The sequence below is a fragment of the Aspergillus viridinutans genome (assembly GCF_018404265.1).
Source record: "Aspergillus viridinutans IFM 47045 DNA, scaffold_1, whole genome shotgun sequence".
NCBI classification, from domain to species: domain Eukaryota; kingdom Fungi; phylum Ascomycota; class Eurotiomycetes; order Eurotiales; family Aspergillaceae; genus Aspergillus; species Aspergillus viridinutans.
Genome location: NW_025091217.1, coordinates 852,917 through 874,501, shown reverse-complemented (window position 1 = coordinate 874,501; position 21,585 = coordinate 852,917). Strand labels below are relative to the sequence as shown.

General features: G+C 49.8%; 9 protein-coding genes across 9 annotated transcripts; 4 read left to right on the top strand and 5 right to left on the bottom strand.

Moving 5' to 3' along the window:
* Window positions 1–60: 60 nt before the first annotated feature.
* On the bottom strand, window positions 61–1,156 carry Aspvir_000217 (uncharacterized protein; the record flags this gene model as incomplete). Its single annotated transcript, XM_043265355.1, has 2 exons — window positions 61–1,060; window positions 1,119–1,156. 2 exons carry the CDS (start codon window positions 1,154–1,156, stop codon window positions 61–63), a joined length of 1,038 nt encoding a protein of 345 aa, XP_043121290.1.
* Window positions 1,157–2,518: 1,362 nt separating this feature from the next.
* Window positions 2,519–4,060, top strand: Aspvir_000216 (uncharacterized protein; the record flags this gene model as incomplete). The annotated part of the gene is made up of 2 exons (XM_043265354.1): window positions 2,519–2,898; window positions 2,977–4,060. The coding sequence occupies 2 exons, from the start codon at window positions 2,519–2,521 to the stop codon at window positions 4,058–4,060; spliced, it is 1,464 nt and encodes a 487-aa protein (XP_043121289.1).
* Window positions 4,061–4,573: 513 nt separating this feature from the next.
* Aspvir_000215 (urease accessory protein UreD) lies at window positions 4,574–5,641 on the bottom strand (the record flags this gene model as incomplete). The annotated part of the gene is made up of 1 exon (XM_043265353.1): window positions 4,574–5,641. The coding sequence occupies one exon, from the start codon at window positions 5,639–5,641 to the stop codon at window positions 4,574–4,576; it is 1,068 nt and encodes a 355-aa protein (XP_043121288.1).
* A 1,026-nt stretch (window positions 5,642–6,667) lies between these two features.
* Aspvir_000214 (cohesin subunit IRR1) lies at window positions 6,668–10,365 on the top strand (the record flags this gene model as incomplete). The annotated part of the gene is made up of 2 exons (XM_043265352.1): window positions 6,668–7,160; window positions 7,220–10,365. The coding sequence occupies 2 exons, from the start codon at window positions 6,668–6,670 to the stop codon at window positions 10,363–10,365; spliced, it is 3,639 nt and encodes a 1,212-aa protein (XP_043121287.1).
* Window positions 10,366–11,401: 1,036 nt separating this feature from the next.
* Window positions 11,402–13,404, bottom strand: Aspvir_000213 (karyopherin alpha; the record flags this gene model as incomplete). The annotated part of the gene is made up of 3 exons (XM_043265351.1): window positions 11,402–12,313; window positions 12,370–12,879; window positions 13,168–13,404. The coding sequence occupies 3 exons, from the start codon at window positions 13,402–13,404 to the stop codon at window positions 11,402–11,404; spliced, it is 1,659 nt and encodes a 552-aa protein (XP_043121286.1).
* A 676-nt stretch (window positions 13,405–14,080) lies between these two features.
* Aspvir_000212 (telomere-binding alpha subunit central domain protein) lies at window positions 14,081–16,145 on the top strand (the record flags this gene model as incomplete). The annotated part of the gene is made up of 4 exons (XM_043265350.1): window positions 14,081–14,347; window positions 14,402–15,305; window positions 15,373–15,775; window positions 15,851–16,145. The coding sequence occupies 4 exons, from the start codon at window positions 14,081–14,083 to the stop codon at window positions 16,143–16,145; spliced, it is 1,869 nt and encodes a 622-aa protein (XP_043121285.1).
* Window positions 16,146–16,948: 803 nt separating this feature from the next.
* Window positions 16,949–18,539, bottom strand: Aspvir_000211 (CCCH zinc finger protein; the record flags this gene model as incomplete). The annotated part of the gene is made up of 4 exons (XM_043265349.1): window positions 16,949–17,766; window positions 17,853–18,195; window positions 18,258–18,401; window positions 18,465–18,539. 4 exons carry the CDS (start codon window positions 18,537–18,539, stop codon window positions 16,949–16,951), a joined length of 1,380 nt encoding a protein of 459 aa, XP_043121284.1.
* Window positions 18,540–19,158: 619 nt separating this feature from the next.
* On the top strand, window positions 19,159–20,078 carry Aspvir_000210 (putative translocon-associated protein, alpha subunit; the record flags this gene model as incomplete). The annotated part of the gene is made up of 3 exons (XM_043265348.1): window positions 19,159–19,230; window positions 19,303–19,733; window positions 19,796–20,078. The coding sequence occupies 3 exons, from the start codon at window positions 19,159–19,161 to the stop codon at window positions 20,076–20,078; spliced, it is 786 nt and encodes a 261-aa protein (XP_043121283.1).
* Window positions 20,079–20,410: 332 nt separating this feature from the next.
* On the bottom strand, window positions 20,411–21,314 carry Aspvir_000209 (DNA 5'-adenosine monophosphate hydrolase; the record flags this gene model as incomplete). The annotated part of the gene is made up of 2 exons (XM_043265347.1): window positions 20,411–21,153; window positions 21,215–21,314. The coding sequence occupies 2 exons, from the start codon at window positions 21,312–21,314 to the stop codon at window positions 20,411–20,413; spliced, it is 843 nt and encodes a 280-aa protein (XP_043121282.1).
* Window positions 21,315–21,585: the final 271 nt, after the last annotated feature.

Here is a 21,585-nt window from a genome sequence, read left to right as displayed (position 1 = left end):
TCTTCTTTATCGATGGTATCTACAAGCCTCAAAGGGTATTACATGTCAAAGAGCCACAGATCAACGTCGCTTTTCGGCCATCAACCGCCGATACTCTTCCACGATAGTCCTCCGCTCGCTTGCCAGCTCCTCTCTGCGTCTCAAACTTCCCACAGCAGCAGGAACATTTGCGACATCGACTCGGGCTCCTCCGCGGACCTTGAAAACTTCCTTCGGCTTCGTCAATTGCGGCGGCGCCTGAACCACATCAAACGGGTTCGCCGGCTTGTTCATGCGATCCCGTTTCTTCAGCTTCGCCCACGGATCCGGGCCATCATCCTCCAGGGGGCCGTCGCCCTTCTTCTTTCTTTTCGCGGCAGCGCCCTTTTTCTTCGCCTTGCCCTGGGCAGCCTCCATCTCCCACTCCTTCCACAATCCCAACTGTTCCTCCATTTCGGCCTCCCGCTCCTCCCGCTCGGCCGCCTCACGCTCCACGATCTTCGCTTCCTCCTTCCGCCACTGCTCCTGTAATCGACGAAGGTGCTTCTCGTGCTTCGTCTGCCGGCCCTCGCGCAGCTTAGGCAGATCTGCCGACGCCGGCTTGTCCGATCTCTTCATTCTTGATATCGGCATCTCGCGATCGACCCGCGCAGCAAAGTCTGACAATTTCTCCCCCGGCAGAATCTTCAACTTAGACGTGCGCTCGGGTTCCGCAGCAGCGGTTGTAGATGTCGCAGCATTCGCGGTCTTAGTCGGAGTCGACGATGCAGCAGTCTTCTTCCGCAACGAGTGCTTTGTGCCCTCGGTTGCATCGCGCTTGCGCTTCTTGCTTCCTGTCTCGCTGGCGTCGGGTTTGGGTGGTGCTTGCTTGCCGCCGTTGGCTTGGAGCTGCATCAGCCGGCGGAAGGCGCGGGGGGTATCATCGTCCAGGTCGGACTTGCTGCGGGCAAAGGTCGAGGTGTTTTCTTTCTTCTTTGCGTCTTTGGACTTGGGGGCGGGCTTTTTGCCTTTGGTTTTCGGGGCGTTGGGATCGCGGGTCGGAAGAGGGTTCGCGATCAGGGTGGGTGGGAGGTCGTAGATGCTGTGGTGGGATTAGCTGTTGTATATGACGTTAGTTATCTAGGTGATTTAACACTCACCTCGAGTCATTTTTTCTTCTCTTGTGCTTGTGAGGCATGGTGGATTGTTGTTCTGTTGGTTGTGGTTGATAGAGACTGAGCTGAGATGGTCGACGAACTTTTTTTCCTTGAGCGGTTGGTGGCAGATCTAATCGCTATCGCTACTGATAAGGCTGCCTAGATCCGACAATCGTATAATACAATGTTACCTACATTCAAGGTCATTGAAGCAACCTTCTATAATTCCAGTTGTATGTTATCGACTTCCATGATAATAGCACCAATGTCCTTGATGATAAGGTGCTTGCCTAGAGAGTAAAATCCACAAGCGTGCTTTGAAATCCTATAGCACCTGTCAGACTCTAGTCATGTTCAGAAATAGCACATGTCAATGTTTGTCGTGTATAGGCTTGCTATGGCTACCTAGACTAAGGCAATAATGTACGATACTAAATGTTCTTCTATCATTATCAGGAAGAATCGATATGGACAATTGAATCGATACTGGTGGATTAACGCGGACTCCGTATACAGTAGTGACTACCTCCGTAAATTTATATTGCGACACTTTCTCCAGTCATGCGAGCAGAATGACTTTTCTGCTTCACTACTACCCTTCAGGACTGGAGTGGTTCGGCTCCAGGGACTGAACTGGACTAGATTGAATTCTAAATGCGCCATTAATGATGTTTAAGAGAAACGCTATTCGTGTAGCAAATGGCGCAGTGGGCGAGAGCCAGGCAGCAGAATTCGAATTTCGTTCGAGATTTACCAACAATATCCATGGGAACCAGCGGTTATTGGGAGCGATCAGTATCTTAGAGGGCCCTTTGTCGATCAGTTGCTTGTCCATCATTTATCTCAATGGTCGTCTCCCGAATGGTGGGGGCTGTTTGCGGCGTATCTAAACCATGTCACTAAGGATGAGGACGGACTTAGCACCAACTCTATGCTGAATCCTCCCAAATCATAAAATCCAAGCCTTCGTATGGAGTGAGACCCTTGGGCCTGAAAATGCGCAGAGACCAACGAAACCGGCACGGCTCGCCTCTTTTAACGGACATCTGGAACGGCTTCAAGCCTCTCGTCGGCCCACCGTCCAATCGTCGTCGGTATAGCTGCACATGCGGATGGGTCCATCCAGGGTCCAATAATCCCAGCGAGCCAGCGGCGACTCGAGACCCCAATCATCTTGACGGTTCCTAGAACTCTAGAAGATATAGCCCCAAGAGGGTAGCAGCAGTAGTAGTAGTAGTAATCCAGGCGTCCACTTTTCGGCAGAGGGTCCCAGTGCGCAATGCTTGACCTTTACCCCTCTCGAATTATAAATGCACACGAGACTGTCCTTGTACGATTTCCTGTCGAAAAAGAATTGACGGTGGATTGAGGCGGTGGTAGTTGGTGAGATACAAGTATCAGTCATGGGCTTCTTATCCGCCCGCAGAGGCCGCTCCCCGCAGTCCTACGAATTTGTCCCGACTTCCCCTTCCTGCGACGACCAAGACGAACTGCAACGCGATAAACCAGACACTCATGTTTCTATCGAGGACTCACCGGCAGACATCTCAATAAACGAATATCAATGTTCGGGCCAGGCCCGATCTCGATTCACATGGAGCCAACGACTGGCTGGGATTTCTTCGCTCTGCTCCTCAAATGAGGAGAAGCTTGAAGATGCTCTACCTTTGCTCTCACCGGCCACTAAACGCTCAAAACACTCATATACTGCGCATAGATGGTTCAAGAATCTCAGGGTATCCTATTGCTTGCTTTTTACCGTTGCGGGGGTTTTCATCATGCTGTGAGTACTTGTCCTACCCTACCATCACCGCCACCCATCGGCGCCAATGACCACTAATTGTTGTTCGAACCCATAAAGAGGAATCATTCAATTCATCTCGATAGTCTGTGGCATTGTGCTCTCATTTTTCCCCGACGAATTTGACAAAGCGGCCGGCCATTGGCGCCGCGTTCCGGACAACGACCTTTACGCAGACATCACACATTGGCCCACAGATATCTCGCGGGACATCATCCCTGTTGGGTGCCATTCACATAATGACTACTGGCGACGAGTACCCCTGTACTCGGCCTTGCAGGCGGGTTGCGTTGGTGTCGAGGCCGATGTGTGGCTTATTGACGACGAGCTCTACGTCGGCCATACCTCCACGTCCCTGACCGCGAAGCGCACCCTCAAGAACATGTACATCGACCCACTGATCAAGATCATTGAACGGCAGAATCCGATAACCCAGTTCCACCCAGCTCTCGATCAACCCCTACATGGCGTCTTCGACACCGACCCTTCTCAAACCCTCATTCTCCTCATTGACTTTAAAACCGACGGAGAAAAGACATGGCAGCGTGTAATGGAGGATTTGTCGCCTCTGCGCGAGCGCGGTTATCTCACCTACTTCAACGGCACCGGCCTGACCAACGGCCCAATCACTGTTGTCGGAACGGGAAATACCCCCTTCAATATGGTCACGTCGAACTCAACCTACCGTGACATCTTCTTCGACGCACCACTAAACCTCCTGGCTGAACACGAGGCTATCGCTCCTTCTGCAGACGCTGACGTCCCGCAGGACTCGGCAGCCACCGCCGAGCAACCTACCGGAAACGCCGGACAAGGCCTGTCAGGTATCTCGGCCGGCGACATTGGCCCCGACACCTTCAACTGGACCAACAGCTTCTACGCCTCTGTCTCATTCAAGAAGTCCATCGGGTTTCCCTGGAGGTTCCACCTCACAAACAAGCAGATGGATCTCATCCGGGCGCAGATTCAAGGGGCTCACCGTCGAGGACTCAAGGTGCGTTATTGGGGGTTGCCTAGCTGGCCTCGGAGTCTGAGAAACCACATCTGGAACGTTCTGGCGCGTGAGGGCGTCGATATTCTGAATGTGGATGACTTGCAGAGCGCCACAAAGCAAGAATGGAAGGTCAACATTTTAGATTGGTAGGATGTACTCTGTCGCGCTGGCTTTGAGATGGCTGCTGGGCGATCATCTTTGGCCCGACATCGGACGATATGACATGACATCGCTGCCTGTGCCACCTGGACGAGACTTTGGTTATGAATTTGACTTTATGGGGTTATATTTTCTGATTGGCGACATTTGCGAGTTCACGGCGTCGGTTCCGGATGTCCAATAGATGATACCTTGGGTTTGGTTTTCTAGTCTCTGTTTTGTCCCATTTCACGTTATAGATCAATATGATTTAGACTCGAAGAATCCATATATAAGAGGATGGTTGAGAAACGCTTGGATATATCCCGGCTTGGAGTAATTGTTCAGTTGAATAGATTATACCGATCAATGATAGAAATGCTTTGATGCAGGATGAGTCAGGGTATCAATATGTATCTCATCGTAATCTTCAGGCCCGCACTCGCCATCAACGAGTTACGTTGAAGACAAAATAACAATAAGTACTTTTTAATAGGGGAAAACAAAAGCGGAAAGAGACGAAGGTCACAGACACATCAAAGACTCTTCTCCAAACTCCTTGAGAATGGTCCCCTCGTCACGTAAAATACCACCGAGCCAATTCTTGGCCGTTTCGAAGTCATTCGCGCCAAATTTCACAAGGACGAAGCCTCCTCTTACTCGCGCAGCGGTAAAGGTCACTTCCGAGTCTGCATTTGGCGGCATCTCCACGGCCGCAGGGGCAGAGGACGACCAATTCCGAGCCCCGATACGCGGCTGCGACGTGAACCTATCCATAAAGAACGACGCTAAATCCTCAAACACAGGACCGTACAGAATCAGGGTACCTATGATCCCGTGGGGCCGCGTACGTTCCCGGATCAAGTTGTTGTGGCTGAAGGTTTCTGAGTCATTTTCTAGACATACTGCGTCGATCTCGTCGTCTAATATGATCGAGTCGCGGAGGAGTAGCTTCTTCTTGCCTGCGGCATCGTGTGTCCAGACTTCGTTCTTCCCTTTCCAGAGATGGAAGTCCCAATTCTCGCCTCGTGAGCTGCGGCCCTGCGTCACCCAATCCACAACACACAGGCTGCTTCTCTTGTAGTCTTTTGATGTCCCGTCGACGGTGAATGATTGTACCTGCTCGTAACGGCTGTCCTTGAAGGGCACAGCTGGGTCGGGAAGGTAACAGAGAGCGGCTTCGCTGGCGATCTGCACATTGACTAGCTGGCGGCTCTTGTCTGTTAATGCGCGTGCTGGTGCTCCACGTTGGCCCTTGACGCTTGCAGTAGGCTCTGTCTTGAAGATCTTGGTGCTTCCCTGCGGTGTAGTCACAACAAGTCTTGTGCGGGGATCCAACGTAATGGAGACATCAATGTGATCGCCTGGTAGAAGACCTCCGCCATACGTGAGAAGATACAGATGAACAGGTCGAGAAGAGCTTGTCAGCCCGGAGGACTGGGGCACGAAGCCGGGGGCGCGCGTGAGCAGCTTTAGTGGATATTTATAAGTCAAGGTCGTCAGGGTCGGGATCGAAGGAGGAAGGAGAGATAGAACGACTTTGCCTTGGCCTGGTTTGGCAATGGACGACTCAAAGGGTGATATTATTGGCATGGTGTCTTATCTTCTTCAACGAGTTCTAGGCAAAGGGGATTAGGATGTAGGGAGATAGGGAAAAGTAGACAGGCTAAGTGGCTGTAACCGCATGATATATCCGTATCTTGACGCAGACAGAGAGGACGCAACCAGAGATGCTGTGCAGAATGGCGTCATGAAGGTTCCTTTCATGCGCTCCTCCTCGCTCCAGGTCTTTTCTGGGGCAGCCAAAGAGCTGTCAATCTGTCCAGTCGCCAATCCTATCGCTTCCAAACTAGCAGCTGGAAGCGGGGTTCTACTGACCTCGTGAAACGGACGAAAGGCTGGAGTTCTTGGCTCTCAAATATTGAGCTTCAGATGCGGTCGTGACGGAGTAAAGATGGTTCTCATTACGGCATGATTATTCTCTTTCTCCGCATATGCAGTAGGGTTGGCTGGGGTCAGATGTCGCTAACCCCTGGCCGATCCCAAAATAGTATGACTAAAGTTAAGAGAGCTGGTCTGGTAATAATTGGTAATTAACTTCAGGTACCTTACGTACCGTGACAGCCAAACATAAGGTAAGGTATCTACGTTTGATATCTTTGAAAGCTTGTATGGCCTGAGGCAGAACTAGTTGCCTGAGTGCCTGGGGCCGCTAGGTAGGCCGCCGCCAGGCATCAAGGCGCGTCGTGCACGAGAGACAGTTCAATTCCGTGTCCCCTCATTCTCTCCATCTCGAGTCCCACTTTACACACCACATTCGGGCATTGTATCGCACATGGTGTCATTGTATATCTGAGAGGTAAGTGTATTGTTTCTGTGTCTGTTTTCGCCGACTTTTTCGCGCGAAAGCGGCAAACGCGCCTAGAGGGACTCGTAACAAGAGTGCTACATCGCGACCAATCGTTACGCCCATCGCATTCTGAGAAACATAGGGATCAACCCTTGTTCGAGTCCGATCTGTTCATCATCTTAATTTTCGCTTGTCAATGCTCGGGTCAGCTTATGCAGCTTACTGACTAATACTGTATTCTACAGCGCGCTATATTATCACCTACAAGAATGGAAAATGAGTCGCCTCTTTCGAGTCCCGAACCCGGGCTGACCGACCTCGATTCGCCCCAGGCATCAGATAGAAGAAAGTCCGGACGTGTATCGCGCAGACCCGAATTTCTTTCTCAAAGTTACAGTGATTCAAACCCCGGCGGAGCCAAGCGCAAGCGTGACACTGCCCGCGATGAAGACGAGGAGGATGTTGATGAGAACGACGCGTCGGAATCAGAAGAAATCAGTGACGATGAACCAGACGAAGAAGAATTGAGGGAAAAGAGACGCGCTGCGCGCAAAGCTTCCGCCAAGAAAGCCTCGTCTGGGACCAAGAGCAAGAAGACCAAGTCTCAAGCGACACATGCTGCAAAGAGACCTAAAGTCGCAGGCAATGGGGTTCCGAGTCAGTTGGCAATTCGCCCAGCTGTCAATGGCAAGAAAACAGTGTCGCGTCCCAGGAAAGTGAAACCACGGCCTAGTTTGGCCGCAGGACAAAGTGGCTTATATGGTAGGTGGCTTGCTTCCTCTTGTCTTCAACTTGCGCATCGGCTTACCATGTCTCAACAGCGGAGGTCTTTGGCAAAAACCAGACGGGCGACACTGTTGCTGCCGAATGGCTTACCCAGTATCAGAAGGATGCCAAGGCTGCGATGCACGCCATGATTAACTTCATACTCAAGTGTGCAGGGACAGATTTGGAAGTGAGCGATGCGGATATTGATGATCCAGACCACGCACCAGAGCGAATCAACGACTTGTCGACCGAGTATCATGCGCTAGGGATCTTCGAATATCCTCTCATTTCCAAAGCTCGGACATTCAAAGCCTTTCAACCCATTCTGGAAGACTTCTTCGCCGCGCTCGTACAGACTCTTCATCATTCTTCAGTTCTGTATAAGCAGCAGGAGCTTTACGAAAACCTTCAAATATGGTTAGCTGCCCTGTCCACTTCGGGATGTCGGCCATTCAGACATACCTCGACCGTCATCTCCCTCACGATCATGAACGCCTTGTGTGATGTTGCACGAGAAGTGATGACTACTGTCTCTACCTCCCGTAAACAGCTCGAGGCGGAGAAGAAAAAGAAGACGGTAAATCAGGGCAGAGTCAATGCGATTACTTCGACAATCGAAGAAGGCGACAGCAAGCTGGAGGCTATTGATGAGTACCTCAAGGATGGTGTCAATATCGTTTTCGTCCACCGCTACCGAGATATCGACGCCAAAATCCGCAGCGAGTGCATTGCGGGTTTGGGGCGCTGGATGCACACCTATCGAGAATACTTCTTCGAAGGTCAATTCCTTCGCTACTTTGGCTGGATTCTCTCCGATCCATCTGCCGAGACGCGCTCCATTGTCGTGACGCAGCTCCAGCGTCTGTACTCTAACAAAGATAACATTGCTGGCTTGAGGTCGTTCACTGAGCGCTTTCGCCAGCGCATGGTGGAGATGGCAGCTCACGATGCGGACGTTGGCGTGCGCGCCTCGTCGATCGAACTACTCGATCTTATTCGGGATGCAGGATTACTTGAGCCTGCAGATATTGACACCGTTGGTAGACTCGTGTTCGACGTGGAACCCCGTGTTCGCAGAGCTGCTGGTCCATTTTTCGTGGCCAACGTGGAAGATGTGTTCGATTCCACAACCGAAGAGGTCGGAGATGAGATGAATGAGATGTTTGGCGACGAAGATGAGGATGACTACGAGTCGCCCAAGCGCTCCTGGATCAAGTTCAAATGCCTGGTTGATATCCTTCAAGCCTATGATGAACAGGAAAACGAATTGGCCCCGGAGCGGAAGTTGTCCACGGCGCGGGATGCACTTTCGGGCGCCTCCTTAGACTCGCGGTATGTACTGGCTACGGAGGCCATCTACCCGCACTTCGCGGAGCTCTCTCAGTGGCAATCTCTGGCTGGCTTCCTCCTCTACGACCATTCCCAGATTCCCGACGATCCTACTGAGGACAATGCCACCGGCACGATCAAAAAACTGTATAAGATGCAGGAAGGGCAGGAGGTTATCCTCCTTGAAGTCCTCTGTTGTGCGGTTAAATTACGCATCCTCGACGTCGCCAAGTCAGACATTGACAAAAGAGGTCGTAAAGTGAAGGCATTGACAGACAAGATTCCCGAGCTTCAAGAAGAGATTGCACATAGTCTTGCCCAGATCATTCCACAATTGTTGAACAAATATGGATCGGTTCCGGAAGCGGCGTCTGCTGTTCTTCGACTTGAGCATCTGGTCGACTTGGACAAGATCCAGGATCTGCAAAAGGATGCTACCGCATACACTTCACTACTGAACGATATCAACAAGCAATTCCTCACGCACTCTGACCAGGATGTGTTGGCAGAGGCCGGTGTGGCCTTTTTACACGCAAAAAGCTCTGATGACATGCGAGAAGCCCTTGAGAGTAAGGTACAGGAGCTATGGGATGATATCATAGATGCCCTCGAGACTCTGTCACAAAAGAAAGAAGTTGTTGAGGGTAGCTCGATACCGTTTCCAACCCTGAATAACCTTGCCAACACGGCGATGAGAATTTTGAACCTGGCCAGTGTGACTGACTGCACACACGTCCTTGAGAAGAAGCCGGCATCTAAGTCCAAGGGCAAGAAGAAGGAAAATCTTGAAGCTCCCTTTAATGTGCTCATTCATTTGGTCAAACGTGGTCTGCGCGAGGAAGAGGAAGACGACGAGTCAGCCAAGGCGGAAACCGAGTTGGTGACCAGCAGTATCCGGACGCTGCTCTTCTACTTCATGTGGAAAGTACAAGCCTTAACCACGGCCTTGAGTGCAGGAAAGGCATCTTTCAATACGGCGTACTTTGAAGCTCTGACTAAGAGCCGTGAGGTGTTTGTTGCTAGTCTAGTCGCTGTCATGAGACAGCGCAGTGGTTTGGATGACATTCGCTTCACGGCGACCACAACACTGCTCGATCTGCAAACGTTGTTTGGTACGCTTCGTCACGCTGGGTTGAACACAGGCAACGATGAGGAGGTTATTATGCAAACCCAGAGTTTGGTTCACGAAATCGATTCGGATACACAAGCACTGATCGCTAAGATACACGGCATCGCGGAACGCACATATGCCAGGAAGTTACGGCAGCCTCTCGAGCCTGCAGAAGACGACGAGCCTGCCTCTGAGTCGGACGTCGAGCGGGAGCCTTCAGATGAGGAGGACGAAACAGGAGCTGAGGGCGAATCAATAGCGAACGAGCGTCTGCGCTCCACCATCCTAGCGGAGCAACGGCTGTGCGAGCTGACGGGTAAAATTGTCCTTGCCATCATAGGGCGCATCATTGACGCCTCAGGCTCGGAGCGTGGACAGTTGAAGCAGCGGCTCGTCCGGCACAAGTCCCGCCTAGGTCAGAACTACCGCGAGGTGTTGTCTTTCCTTGATGAACGCAAACCTAGAGTTATTGGGCCCCGGCCATCTCGATCAAAAGGCAAGCAAGCCGCCGCTGGAAACGCGCAACATGACCGGGCGAGTGCTACCAAGCGATCAAAAAATTCCAAATCAGCCGAGCGAGCTGATGACGATGATGAGGAGGAAGATCACGAACTTGGTGTCGAGGGTGAGGAAGACGATGAAGATGATCTTCGTGTCCGAGGACTTGTCGAGGAAGAGAATATCGACGAAGAACTTGAGGAGGAAGACGACAATCCCACTGCGCCAGATCCCGATGAGGATGAAGTGATGGGAGATTGATCACTCTATTTCTCTTCAATCCTCATCCTACCGATCTGCCGTTCCCCTCAACCTTCTTGTTTCTCCTTTATGTAAATTCTAACTTGCACTAAACGTTTTCTTCACGATAAGCCGGGCGCTTTTGCTGGATATTTCGACCCTCTCCTTTTCTCTATTAATTGCTATGACGACGTCTACGTCTTCACTTTAAACCAATTCGAAATCTGATTGTCGTCTTTGATTGAATGTTCTACTCGATCTATTTAAATCTCATTCCCCGATCTTTTCTCTTCGCTCATCTGTTTCTAATACCTGGAAATTCATTTCAACTTATGTCTAAGTAGCTTGTCGGAGCCAATCGCCTGAGCGGTGTTGTATCAATGCAGCTTGCCTCTTTGGAGATTGTACATTGTGGCGGTAGCTGTTTATGTTCTCTCTATTTGTCCTCGCAGGGAAGCCTTCCGGATTAGTTGGCTCTTGGTTTCCAAGTCCGAGAAAAAAGCATATTTGAAAATCAAGATGATCATTACGAACTACCGCTTGAGCGAACAGCATTTAGAGAGGTCTTTTTGCTTTTGTATTGAGACGGCATACTCCAGGTGCTGGGCCACTTCTAAAAATGAGGACACATGAAACTTCAGCCTACCAAGGGACCACACTCGAGCAGAATCACTTCCGAAAAAGGGAGTTTGAGTGAGAAATAAGTCAAATGACAACAAGGACGCCTGTGTATGAGGGATGCTTCGAGGAAATTGACGTGAAGGGGGCAACTATAGGGGCTACATGACGGTGAATCTTCTGCATCGTGAAAGGACAACAAAGGAAAACGTAAAGGAATCATAGCTGAAAACGGATGAAGGGGTAGAATAAGACAGGGAGGGAATTAACATAAAGTAAGCCTAGCTCGCAGGCTTGGGGGTTGATGACAGCAAAGAGACAGAGGCATGAGGTATTCCAACGTGATTGAGGTGAAGGATTTGAAACGTTATTCCTGTCCTAGAGAAGGGAGAAAAAGAGGATAAGATACTTTGACCGCCAGAGCCTTCGCAAGACGGGTTTACATATCCATCGAGTCACCGCCGTTGGCAAAGTTGAATCCGCCAGGCTGCTGCTGGTTGGTTCCGAGGGCGAAACCAGTTTGTGTTTGCTGAGGAGCAAGCTCATCAATATCACCGCCGGCCTCTTCCTCATCAGAGAAGTATTTCTCAATGATGTTGTAGGCCTTCATGTAGATCTCCTCGTTGGCATTGTTCTGGCAGTCGTGGATCTTCTCCATACCACCAGCCTCTTCGATGAACAAGGCATACCGATTGACGCGAGCCTCGCCAGTTTGAGCGGACTCTTTGTCCATCTCTCCGACCTTGAGAATGTTCTCCAAGCCATCCAGAGCAACCTGGATAATCTTGTTGTCCGGGCAAGCAAGGAGGTCGCACAGAGGCTTGATGCATCCTTGAGTAACAAGGTAGCGGATCTGGTCGGGCTTCTGCAGTCCACCTGAAGTGGCATTCGAAATGGCCCAGCAAGCTTCCTTGCGGGTCTTGAAGTCGCCGTTGGCAAGCAAATTGATCAGAGGAGGGATAATACCAGCGTCGATCACGGACTGGATCTGGCTAGAGTTGCCGGCAGTGATGTTGGAGATGGTCCAGCAGGCTTCCTTGCGGATGCCATCCTTGGTGGAACTCAAGAGAGAGAGGAGGGCAGGGAGGGCTCCGCAGTTGATGATAACCTGAGTCTGAACGTCATCACCAGTGACGATGTTTCCAACAGAGCGAAGGGCTGGGGTCTGAACAGAGGTAGAAGCGTGCATGAGCAGCTCAACCAGGCGACGAGGGATGCCGGCCTCGATGACTGCCTGAATCTTATCGTTGGAGCCGTCAGACAGGTAGGAGATGGCCCAGCAAGCATCAATCAGGACCTCGTCATCGAGCATATAGATGAGCTTGGCAAGCACAGGAAGAGCAGGGGCAATCTGGGAAGCGTTAGAAAATAACATTGTAATTATAGCATAACTTGGGAGAAACGTACTGTAGTCCAATCGGGCTGGGGCGTTTTGCCACGGCAGAAGTTGCTCAGAGTCCATGTGGCGTTTCTCAGCATGCTCAGCTTCCGGCCATCGTTGATGAGGTTGAGCAGAGGACGGAGAGCACCAGCGTTGAGCACAAAGTCACGGCACTGAGGGCTATCACCGGCAATGTTACCAAGAGCCCAAACGGCCTGTTCCCGAACATCGGGTTCGGGGCTGCTGAGAAGCTCAACGAAAATGGGCACAGCACCAGCTTCAATGACAACCTGTGTCTGCTGGGCGGAACCAGACGCAATGTTGGTCAGGGCCCAAGCGGCCTCGAACTGCACAAGGGTGTGAGGGGAGCGCAAGAACTCCACAAATCGGCTGACAACACCGGTCTCGATAACGCGTTCAATAGGAGGGTTGCGCTCCTTGGAGAGCAGCTTCCTGAATTTGGTTGTAGCTTGGATCTGCGACTCAATCTGGTCGGAGAAGACACCCTTGACCATCTCCGGGAGCTCCACGTTGAGCTAACACAAGAATTTTTCATTAGCCACCTATCCATTTTTCATGCAACCAAGTAAATAAATGGTGCATTGTATTGAGTCGAAAAGTGGTGTGTACGCGCCCCTCGATGGTCAATTTAGAGGGCGGATCCCACTTAGCCCAGCAATCGGGGCGGTGAAAAGGCCATCGTGGAGCATATAGTGAACAAAAACAAATAAAGACCAGCGATGAGTCTGGGGGACGGGGAGGAATGGAGAGAGATAACAAAAGTGTGCAGAACACAACTCGTAAGATATAGAGAACTAACATACCTCACTCTCAATAGCACTAGCTTCATCGTCACTCTCGGTGGCGGCCATGCCACCTCCTACGCCAATCCCGCCATCCCGGGTCTGAATACCTCTCCTCTTGGCCAAGTTTTCTTCTCTCTTCTGCTTTCGGATCTCGACCTGTTGCTCTTCACGGCGACGACGAAGCTCGTCAGGCCGGAACTGGTTCCTGGCCTTGAACTGGGTGCGACGATGCTCGGGGATGTAGCGTTCGGCCATGGTTGCTTGGGACACAGAGGGGTGAAAACAAAGCGCACCAAAGAAAGTGGGGAGCGAAGCTGAGATGAGGGAAAGATCTCAGAGAAATGAAAGAAAGAAAAAGAAGCTCTGAGATAAGCTCTTGACAGAAAACGTCAGAAGAGAAGAAATAGACTTTTGAGTTGTTGAAGACAAAAGGCGTCTTTTTTTGGAGGGGAGAGAGATAAGATGGGAGGATGCGTCTGTCTTGTAGAAGATGAAAGGTGTGTGAGGGGAGGGGAAAAAAGTTAAGTTGTAAGGCCGTGTCCTAGCGCCAGTCTTCGTCCCAGGCAGTCCAGAAGAGGAATTTTTGGCTCAAGTCACGGGACTTATTCTGGCCTGAGGTTTCATTTGTTTCTCCTGCCAAGCGCCACATCCGCCCTAATCGCATCAAGACGCGTCCATATTACGGAGTATCTAGATACTATACGGAGTACAATCAACCGTTTTCATATCATGCTTGGATAAACCCAAGCTTGAGCTCTAGCTTCAATTTTGATAAGGAATTTTGAAAGCTCTTGGCTTCGCTGCCAAACATAGCCCATGTCTTTCTCGATATAGCAGAGCTTACTGGAGCTCATTTAGCAACCAACCCAGAATCCATTTTCTACAGCAGCATGCACATTTGCTCTGCATCATAAAATCAAAATTTGAAGAAATGGCCAGCAAGTCGGCTGCTCCCCACGTCAAAATACCTACTGCCCTGTCCTCTTCGGGGCTTGTAAGTGTGATTGGGGTGGTGGTGGATGTCTTCGAGGGAGCCTTCCAGTCAAGTCGCTCCTGGTGTATCACATTCACCCTCAAAGACACTGACTTCGGCAACGGACACGTCTGGGATGGGCTGAAGATCAAGTACTTCAAAGCTAATCAAAGTCAACTCCCGCCTGTCCGAGTGCATGATGTTATCCTATTACGCAACATCACTGTAAGCGGTTTAGCACTATGAACAGTACAGCATTACTAACGGACTGACCTGCAGATAAGAAAATTTAACGGAAGACCTCTAGGTGTCGCACCTGATGAGACTACTGTCCCGTGGGCAATATTCCGTCCAGAGCCAGGCTTCGTGGACATTTCTCCCATCTGTGGTCCGTTTGCTTTCGAGCCGTCATATTCGGAGAAGTCGTACGCATTGTCTTTGATAGACAAGAGCTCTAACTTCAAATCCTTCCGCAACGCTTCAAAAGAGAAAACTGCTCCTCCAACTCTACGTTCAGTGAAATCTGTAGTCTCTGCACCCCAGTCAAATGCCAATCGAAGGTTTTCCCTCATCAAAGATGTCGAAGAAAGAACATTCGTGGATCTCACCGGTGAAGTAGTCAAGATTTTTACCAATGATAGCGAGAAGGTCGCTCTTTATCTTACTGACTACACCACGAACGAAGGGCTTCACAACTACACCATTGACGCCAACAATGCTCGTGAAGGAGATGAGTATGCTTACCTACCGCGCTCCAAGAAACAATGGCAAGGTCCTGCTGGTCGCATGACTCTCCAAATAACTCTCTGGGATCCACATGCCTCCTTTGCCCGAGAACATCTCAAGGAGGGCAGCATTGTTCGATTGAGAAATGTCCATATTAAGCGAAGTCGCATAGAAGGGACTCCATTGGAAGCGGCTATGCACTGCGATCGTCAGAACCCCGATGAAATGAACATCCGTTTGATCGACGCTGAGAACGATGAGCGCGGCCGAGAGTTGTTACGCCGCAGAAAGAGTTATTGGGAGAGCGATCCGCGAAAGCGGAAAGCTGAAGAGATGGAGGAGACGTCTTCCAGTCGCAGCAAGTCCCAGAAAAGCCAAAACAAGACAGCGAGAGCGAAAATAGAAGAAGGTCAAACCTCGCTCTCGTTGTCTAAAAAATACGAAATCAATAAGACTAGTAAGTTCATCCTCTCCAGACCGCAACAACCAGACCACAACCAGACCTAATCAATGTTCGGAAACAGTTCAGGCATCAAACCCATCCGTCAGATGCACGAATCTTGCGGACATCTTAGACGGCGAGTTTCACGAAAATATCTCGCCTAACCAGATTGAATATCGCGTTCCTTTTCAAAATGTCTGCTATCGTGCCACTGTTCGCGTGGTTGACTTTTTCCCTCCAAAACTAGAGGATTTCGCCGTTCCAGATGAGTGGGATCATAAGCCGCGTCCTGACGCCGAGATGGATGAAACACACAACTCCCACCACAGCTCCAACAGTCCAGGTCGTTCGATTAGATGGCAATGGCGGTTCTGCCTTTTGGTTGAAAATGTACCGCCTCATCCACACGGGAAGTCCAGAGAGCGAATGAAGCTATTTGTTTCTGGAGCTGATGCTGAGTATCTGCTCAAGCTTGACGCCGCCGAGTAAGTCATCACCATATCGCGTTCTTAAGCTACAGAAGGAGAGGCTTTGGGTATTCTAATTGTACGTTCATTCAGTTTGCGGAAAAATCTTTCCAAATTAGGTCGGCTAAGAGAAACGCTGGTCCACCTTTGGGGTAATCTCGAGGAACGTAAACAGAAAGCTGCTAGCAAGGATGGCTCGAATTCTCAAGCTCTGGGTCCAGTTTCCTCACTCCCGTTTACTTGCTGTATCAAGGAATACGGAGTCAGATGTAGTCATGAGAAGGCCACAGATGCTGGTGAGATGGACGACGGCACTGGCTGTAGTCACGAGACCTGCTTTGGCTGGGAAAGACGATTCGCCATGTTCAATACAACTATCCATGCCTAGCCGTCTGGTATTCTGACTTCTATTTGAAATTCATTACACCTTGGAGATTTGGTGGGGATGCACCTGGATACCATTTTTGTCCAGGGCCATCGAAACCCTGTTATCCTACAACACGCTGTCGCATAATGATCGTTCATGGCTAATTGTGATTCCTTTGCCTGTATTATCTACCAAAGATGCTCCTCTCACCCATAACTGGTTACACGATTGTCCTACATTTGAAGTCTAGCGATGGGCTCCTAGATAGGTCATCCTGTCGATCGTGTCGTTTCCTGGTGACCGCGGTGTTTTGGGTATGCGATACTCTTTCAACTTTAGTATCTAGTGTTGGAAAGAGAATCTTTGTGACGCGGTTGTTGGACACTCACTCAATCATGGAAGCTATTATGGCAACTTTTTGAAGTCACTGCCCGGGGGATTAGACTCAAACTTGATTTATTCCCCGAAAATAACGTGCTCGATTCCGACCGTCATATTTTCAGAGATACATACATTGAGCTTATGCCTGGCTAAAGAACAAACTCAAGTTAAATGCCGATACCAAGGGAATATCAAGTGATCAAGTCCAGGATGCGAGGCAAAAGAAGAGAATCGATCAATGGACGTGACGAAAAGTAAATGCCACCATTGCATCAAAACCGACCACACTGGCCGGTGAACATATTTCACCCTCGATGTCAGAAGCAGCAGAACTCGATTACGCCGTATCAACCTTGCAACTCCAGAAGCATGCCAGTGTACCGAGCGTGTGGCCACAATTGCACAGACTGCGAATCTGTCCAAGATGTAACGGTGAGGTTGGATCATATTTTGGTGACCTTGACAATTGTCGTATCTATGCCATGGGCGGCGGCATCAAATCGGCAAGTCGAACCCCAGACGCAATCCTTCTTGCCTGGCTCGCTATGAGGGCAACGATGTCCGTACATACAGTCAGGATCATCGCAGTCAGATTTGTAGCGACAAGGCGTCATGCGTGCAACGACCGTCAGGATATGGTGCTCGCTTTTGGTTAATTTGCGTGAGTGATCGTGATGGCAATCCTCGTTGGGGCATTCGCCCTGCAAGTAGAAATAGTTGCAAAGCTTCAGCTTCTTCATGCGATTCAAATCATCCTTGGGGATCGTCTTGATATCAAAGCGATCGACACGCTGGCCGTACTTGTTCCGTTCGACGATCTTTGGAGGTGGCGAGCTCGATGCCTTAGAGCGAACGGAGCGAACAACAGGTTGGAATTCTTCGGATTTTGGCAGTTTCCGCGACGAGGTCGACAATGCAGGACTGTTACTTGTCATCGTGGTATTTGTGGACGTTTTCGAGAGTGGTGTTGCATGCTGAATTGGCGATGGTGTAGGGGAGGAACGGGGCTTGGTCTCCTGGGGAGCCCACGCCGATGCAATGTTCGTCTCTCGGAAGATATGAGTAAACTTTGCGACTCTGTAGGACGGCTTCATCGCCCTCATGTCTCCCTGCAATGGAATGCCCTCTATGAGAGTCACTCGCCCTATGTACTTGTAGTCCACCATTGTTTCTCTGAGAAACCGAGCATACGTATCATCATGTGAACAACCGAGCAAGATCTGATGACAATGACAGTTGTTTAGATTGCGCTTGAAGATCTCTGGCCAGCCACTCTATTAGAACCACCACAGAGCCAATCCAACCTAAAAGCAGGCTGCACAGGGCAATCAGGACTGCATCACGTACCTTCAATCTTATCACTCACTTTATTCTTGCCAGCGCCAACATCGATGATATCGGAAAGCAAACTATTGCTATTGAAGCCTCGAACAAATCCCTCAAGTACCGAGAGCTCTGATTTGATTCCTCCTTGAATGCAGAGGTCGGCCAATCCCTTGACATTCATATAGATCATTGTCACGATCTTGGGTGAGGCAACGTTTGGGAAATGAGTGGTAATGTAGTCTTGCAACGCAGTTGAGAGCTCTTTTGCTGCATTTTTTCCACCTTGTTCACCCTGCTTCAGAAACTCCTCCTTGAAAATGAGGCCATGTCCGTCCAGAAGTACAATCATATAGGGTTCACGATGCTACAGTGATAGCGGAGATGTTGTTAGACGGAGACTAAACTGAAGGCTTTGTCATAGCTCACCATGAGTGCGTTCATTCTGGTGATTTCGTTCATTAACTCCATCTCATGGATCTGAATCTCACGATTAAAATGCTTCTCGCGTTCATGGTCAAGTTTCTGGCGCTGAAGAGCATTTTCAAGCTCTGCCACTCGTTGCAGAAGCTCCTAGTTTAAGAAAGAAAACAGTTAATATGAAAACTCAAGATGAAGCGAAGCTGAGATGATTACCTCAATCAGGCTGTTCTTGGTCTGCTCTATAGACATCACCTGTCTATAGCGCTCAGCGTAGGCCTGAGCTTCCATGGTGAACTATGGCGGGTCCAATGGATAAGGTAGTAAGGTAGCTCACTGCGCCGAGAAATGTTGATGATAGTACGGGGTACGGGGTATTAGAAGAGTAAAGAAAAGGTCTAGAGACGATGCAAAAGTAATCAGATCTAAAAGTACTTATTTTATGTTATCATTCACTGTTCTAAAGGAAGGTTGTAGGGGTTGGAACAGGAATCTAAAAGCATTGAAATTCACTAGACTCAAGTTTCACTTCTGATGACTCTCAATGATAAATATTCAATGAGGAAAAATATGAAATATTTACAGTTGCTTTTCACTTTCCCTGTGTTTCATTTGAATTTAGCCATGCAAGCAAGAAGTAAAGCATGGTACTTTTCTTTGAGCAGTTGATAAACAGTGGTAGGAAAGGGACCTAAGCAACGGCCAATCAGAAGCTGCATACTGTCTTAGATGAGTCAGCGAGCACATGGGGAAGTTCCCAACTTGTGACTACGTGGAGAAAAAGCACCTCAATTCCCCCTTCCACTGTCCTACCATTTCCACTCCACTTCCCTTTCCTCTTCATCCCCTCTCTTTCTTTCTTCTTTGTTTTATTCCCTTCTTACCTGTCTGAGTACAGTCTTCTACTACCATGGCTCGTTTCGGTCTTCTCTCGCTGGCATTGTTCTCTGTCCAGGCCCTCATCGGCGGTGGTCTCGCAGCTGTATGTCGCGAATTGTAGTCTTGCTATCATTCTAGGTCAATTGAGTTACTTACATGAATAAACCACCTCTAGGACGCTGCCGAGAATGCGCAGGACATCCCCGAGGTCCAAAATTTGGCTGTATCGGCGGAGGCTTCCTTCCCTGCTTCCGAGATCTTCGGCGTTAAGCTTGTCAATGGTCACCCAACACAGGCATTGATCACTTTCACCAATGACGAACCTGCTCCTGTGACCGTCAACTTTATTGGTGGAACTTTGTCGACTCTCGATGAAAAGAGCCAGATTGTTCGCAACCTGACTGCCACCAGATATGGTCTTGAGATCCCCGCTGGCCAGAAGGAGAGTGTTAGCTACAGCTTCGCCACTGAAATGCACCCTCAGGACCTGAGACTTAGCATCGCTTCCATCATATCCGACAGCGAGGGAAGATTCTTCACTGTCTACGCCCACAATGGCACCGTCAGCGTGGTCGAGCCCGAGACCAGCATCTTCGATCCCCAAATGTGAGTTACTCCAAAATCCCGTTCGCGGTCAGGTACAGTTGGCTTATTGTTTATGACCTTAGTATCTTCCTCTACTTCTTCCTCCTGGCTTGTTTCGCTGGTACCGCTTACTTCTTCTACACTGTCTGGATTGCGCCATACTTCCCTCAGAAGCGCAAGGGCGGAAAGGCCGCCGAGTTCTCCAAGAAGTCTTCTGGCGCATCTAAGAAGGCCGAAGAAGGACCTAGCAGCCCCGCTGTTTCCTCCGCTACCACCTACAACGCCGAATGGATCCCTGCTCACCACATCAACCGCCCTGAGGCCAGAAAGGTCAAGGGTAGCTCCCGGTCCAAGAGCCGTGCCTAAAAGCCTCGAGGTGGATAAGGTGGCTGTGGCACTGATGATACTTAGTGGCTGCGTACAGGCCGTCTATGGTCTCGTTGGCGAAGGCCAGAGTGGACCGACTCGAGGCAAGAGATTACTGAGAATGTAATCGGCCAAAGAGGTTCAAGCGGCTTCTGTGCAGGATAGTAGGTGTATATTTATGATAAAATCCATCAGATAATGTTGGCATCTGAAAGCCAAGCCTGTTACTACCAATTAAATTACTATACTGGAGCTCATGCTCAGCAAGTTGACGATTTCGGCCGTTTATGACGTACGGATGGAAACTGAGAATTTGATGAAACTTCTAAAGCTCAAAGTTGTTTCCATTCGTTGAACTCTGCTTCAAGGTGGCTTTTCAATTCGGCGAATCTATTGCCGAAATCCCTCCCACATCGCCAACATTTGAAATCTCTCCGTAGATACCCTTCTCTGTCTGGATGTCGCCTTGCATCATCTTTGGCGAGGGGGAAATCCTCGATGTCGACAAAGAAAGGGGTTGAGAAGCTATTATAATGCTTCCTGTGTTTCGAGCGATCGCTATACCTGTCCACGGAGATGATATGTATGTGTAGATGGTTCATAGACGGGTGCGCGTGGATGCCACACATGACCTCTTTCTCCCAATCTCTCCCCTGCGGTAGCACATCAGGCGGCGGGTCTGCATTCAAAGCATCCTGTCTCTCTTTGTCCTGGGCTGAATCTTTCCCGTACTTGCGCCTCAGCTCGGCCGCAGCCAAAGTGCGAAGCTTCCCCGTTTCTGCCTTTACTTTGCTCAGGAATTCTAGGTCTTCGAAGGCCTCAAATGGATGAAGCTGCGTTTTAGTTGGGTCACGAGGAAGCAATAGCAAATGTAACGTAGATTTGGGGAACATGTCATGAATTACGACAAAATCATCGTTGTAGTATACCACGACGTTGGACGGGTATGACTCTGGCTTTTCGATGTAGGCGCCCAAACCGTCACGCGCGCCAAACCTCTTCTTGATATTCGTTTTTGAGGGGGCATGGCTCGCTTGTTTCTGTTGCTTGTTCTTGGGTGATAGAAGCTCTGAGACTGGGATGCAAGTCAGTTGTAACTTTTTATGGAAAGAAAGGAATCAGGTCACGCATGGTACAGGCATCTCGTTTCGCTGGTTTCTCTGCCCGCGATGTGGAAGTCATCGCCTGCGCTGTATCGGCATGCTCTGTTTCGAGGATCGGTGATTCACCCGACATTGTGAACACGACGGTGTTTGACTTATATAGGCTTGTGCCAGAGTGAGTTACTAGTGAACAATCTTAAAGCAATCACAATCAGTTGATCTGTGGCCATGATCGTTCCTGGTTTATTAGCATTAGCAAGATGCGGAGAGCGGGAAGCTTTGCGGTCCCCACAGCTTCTGGTAAAGCTAGCATATTTCAAAATTGGGTGTCAGTTCTTGGCGCGATTCCATATTAAATTTTGCGTAACTGTACTTTTTTTTTCCCTACAAGCCTATTATGGCTA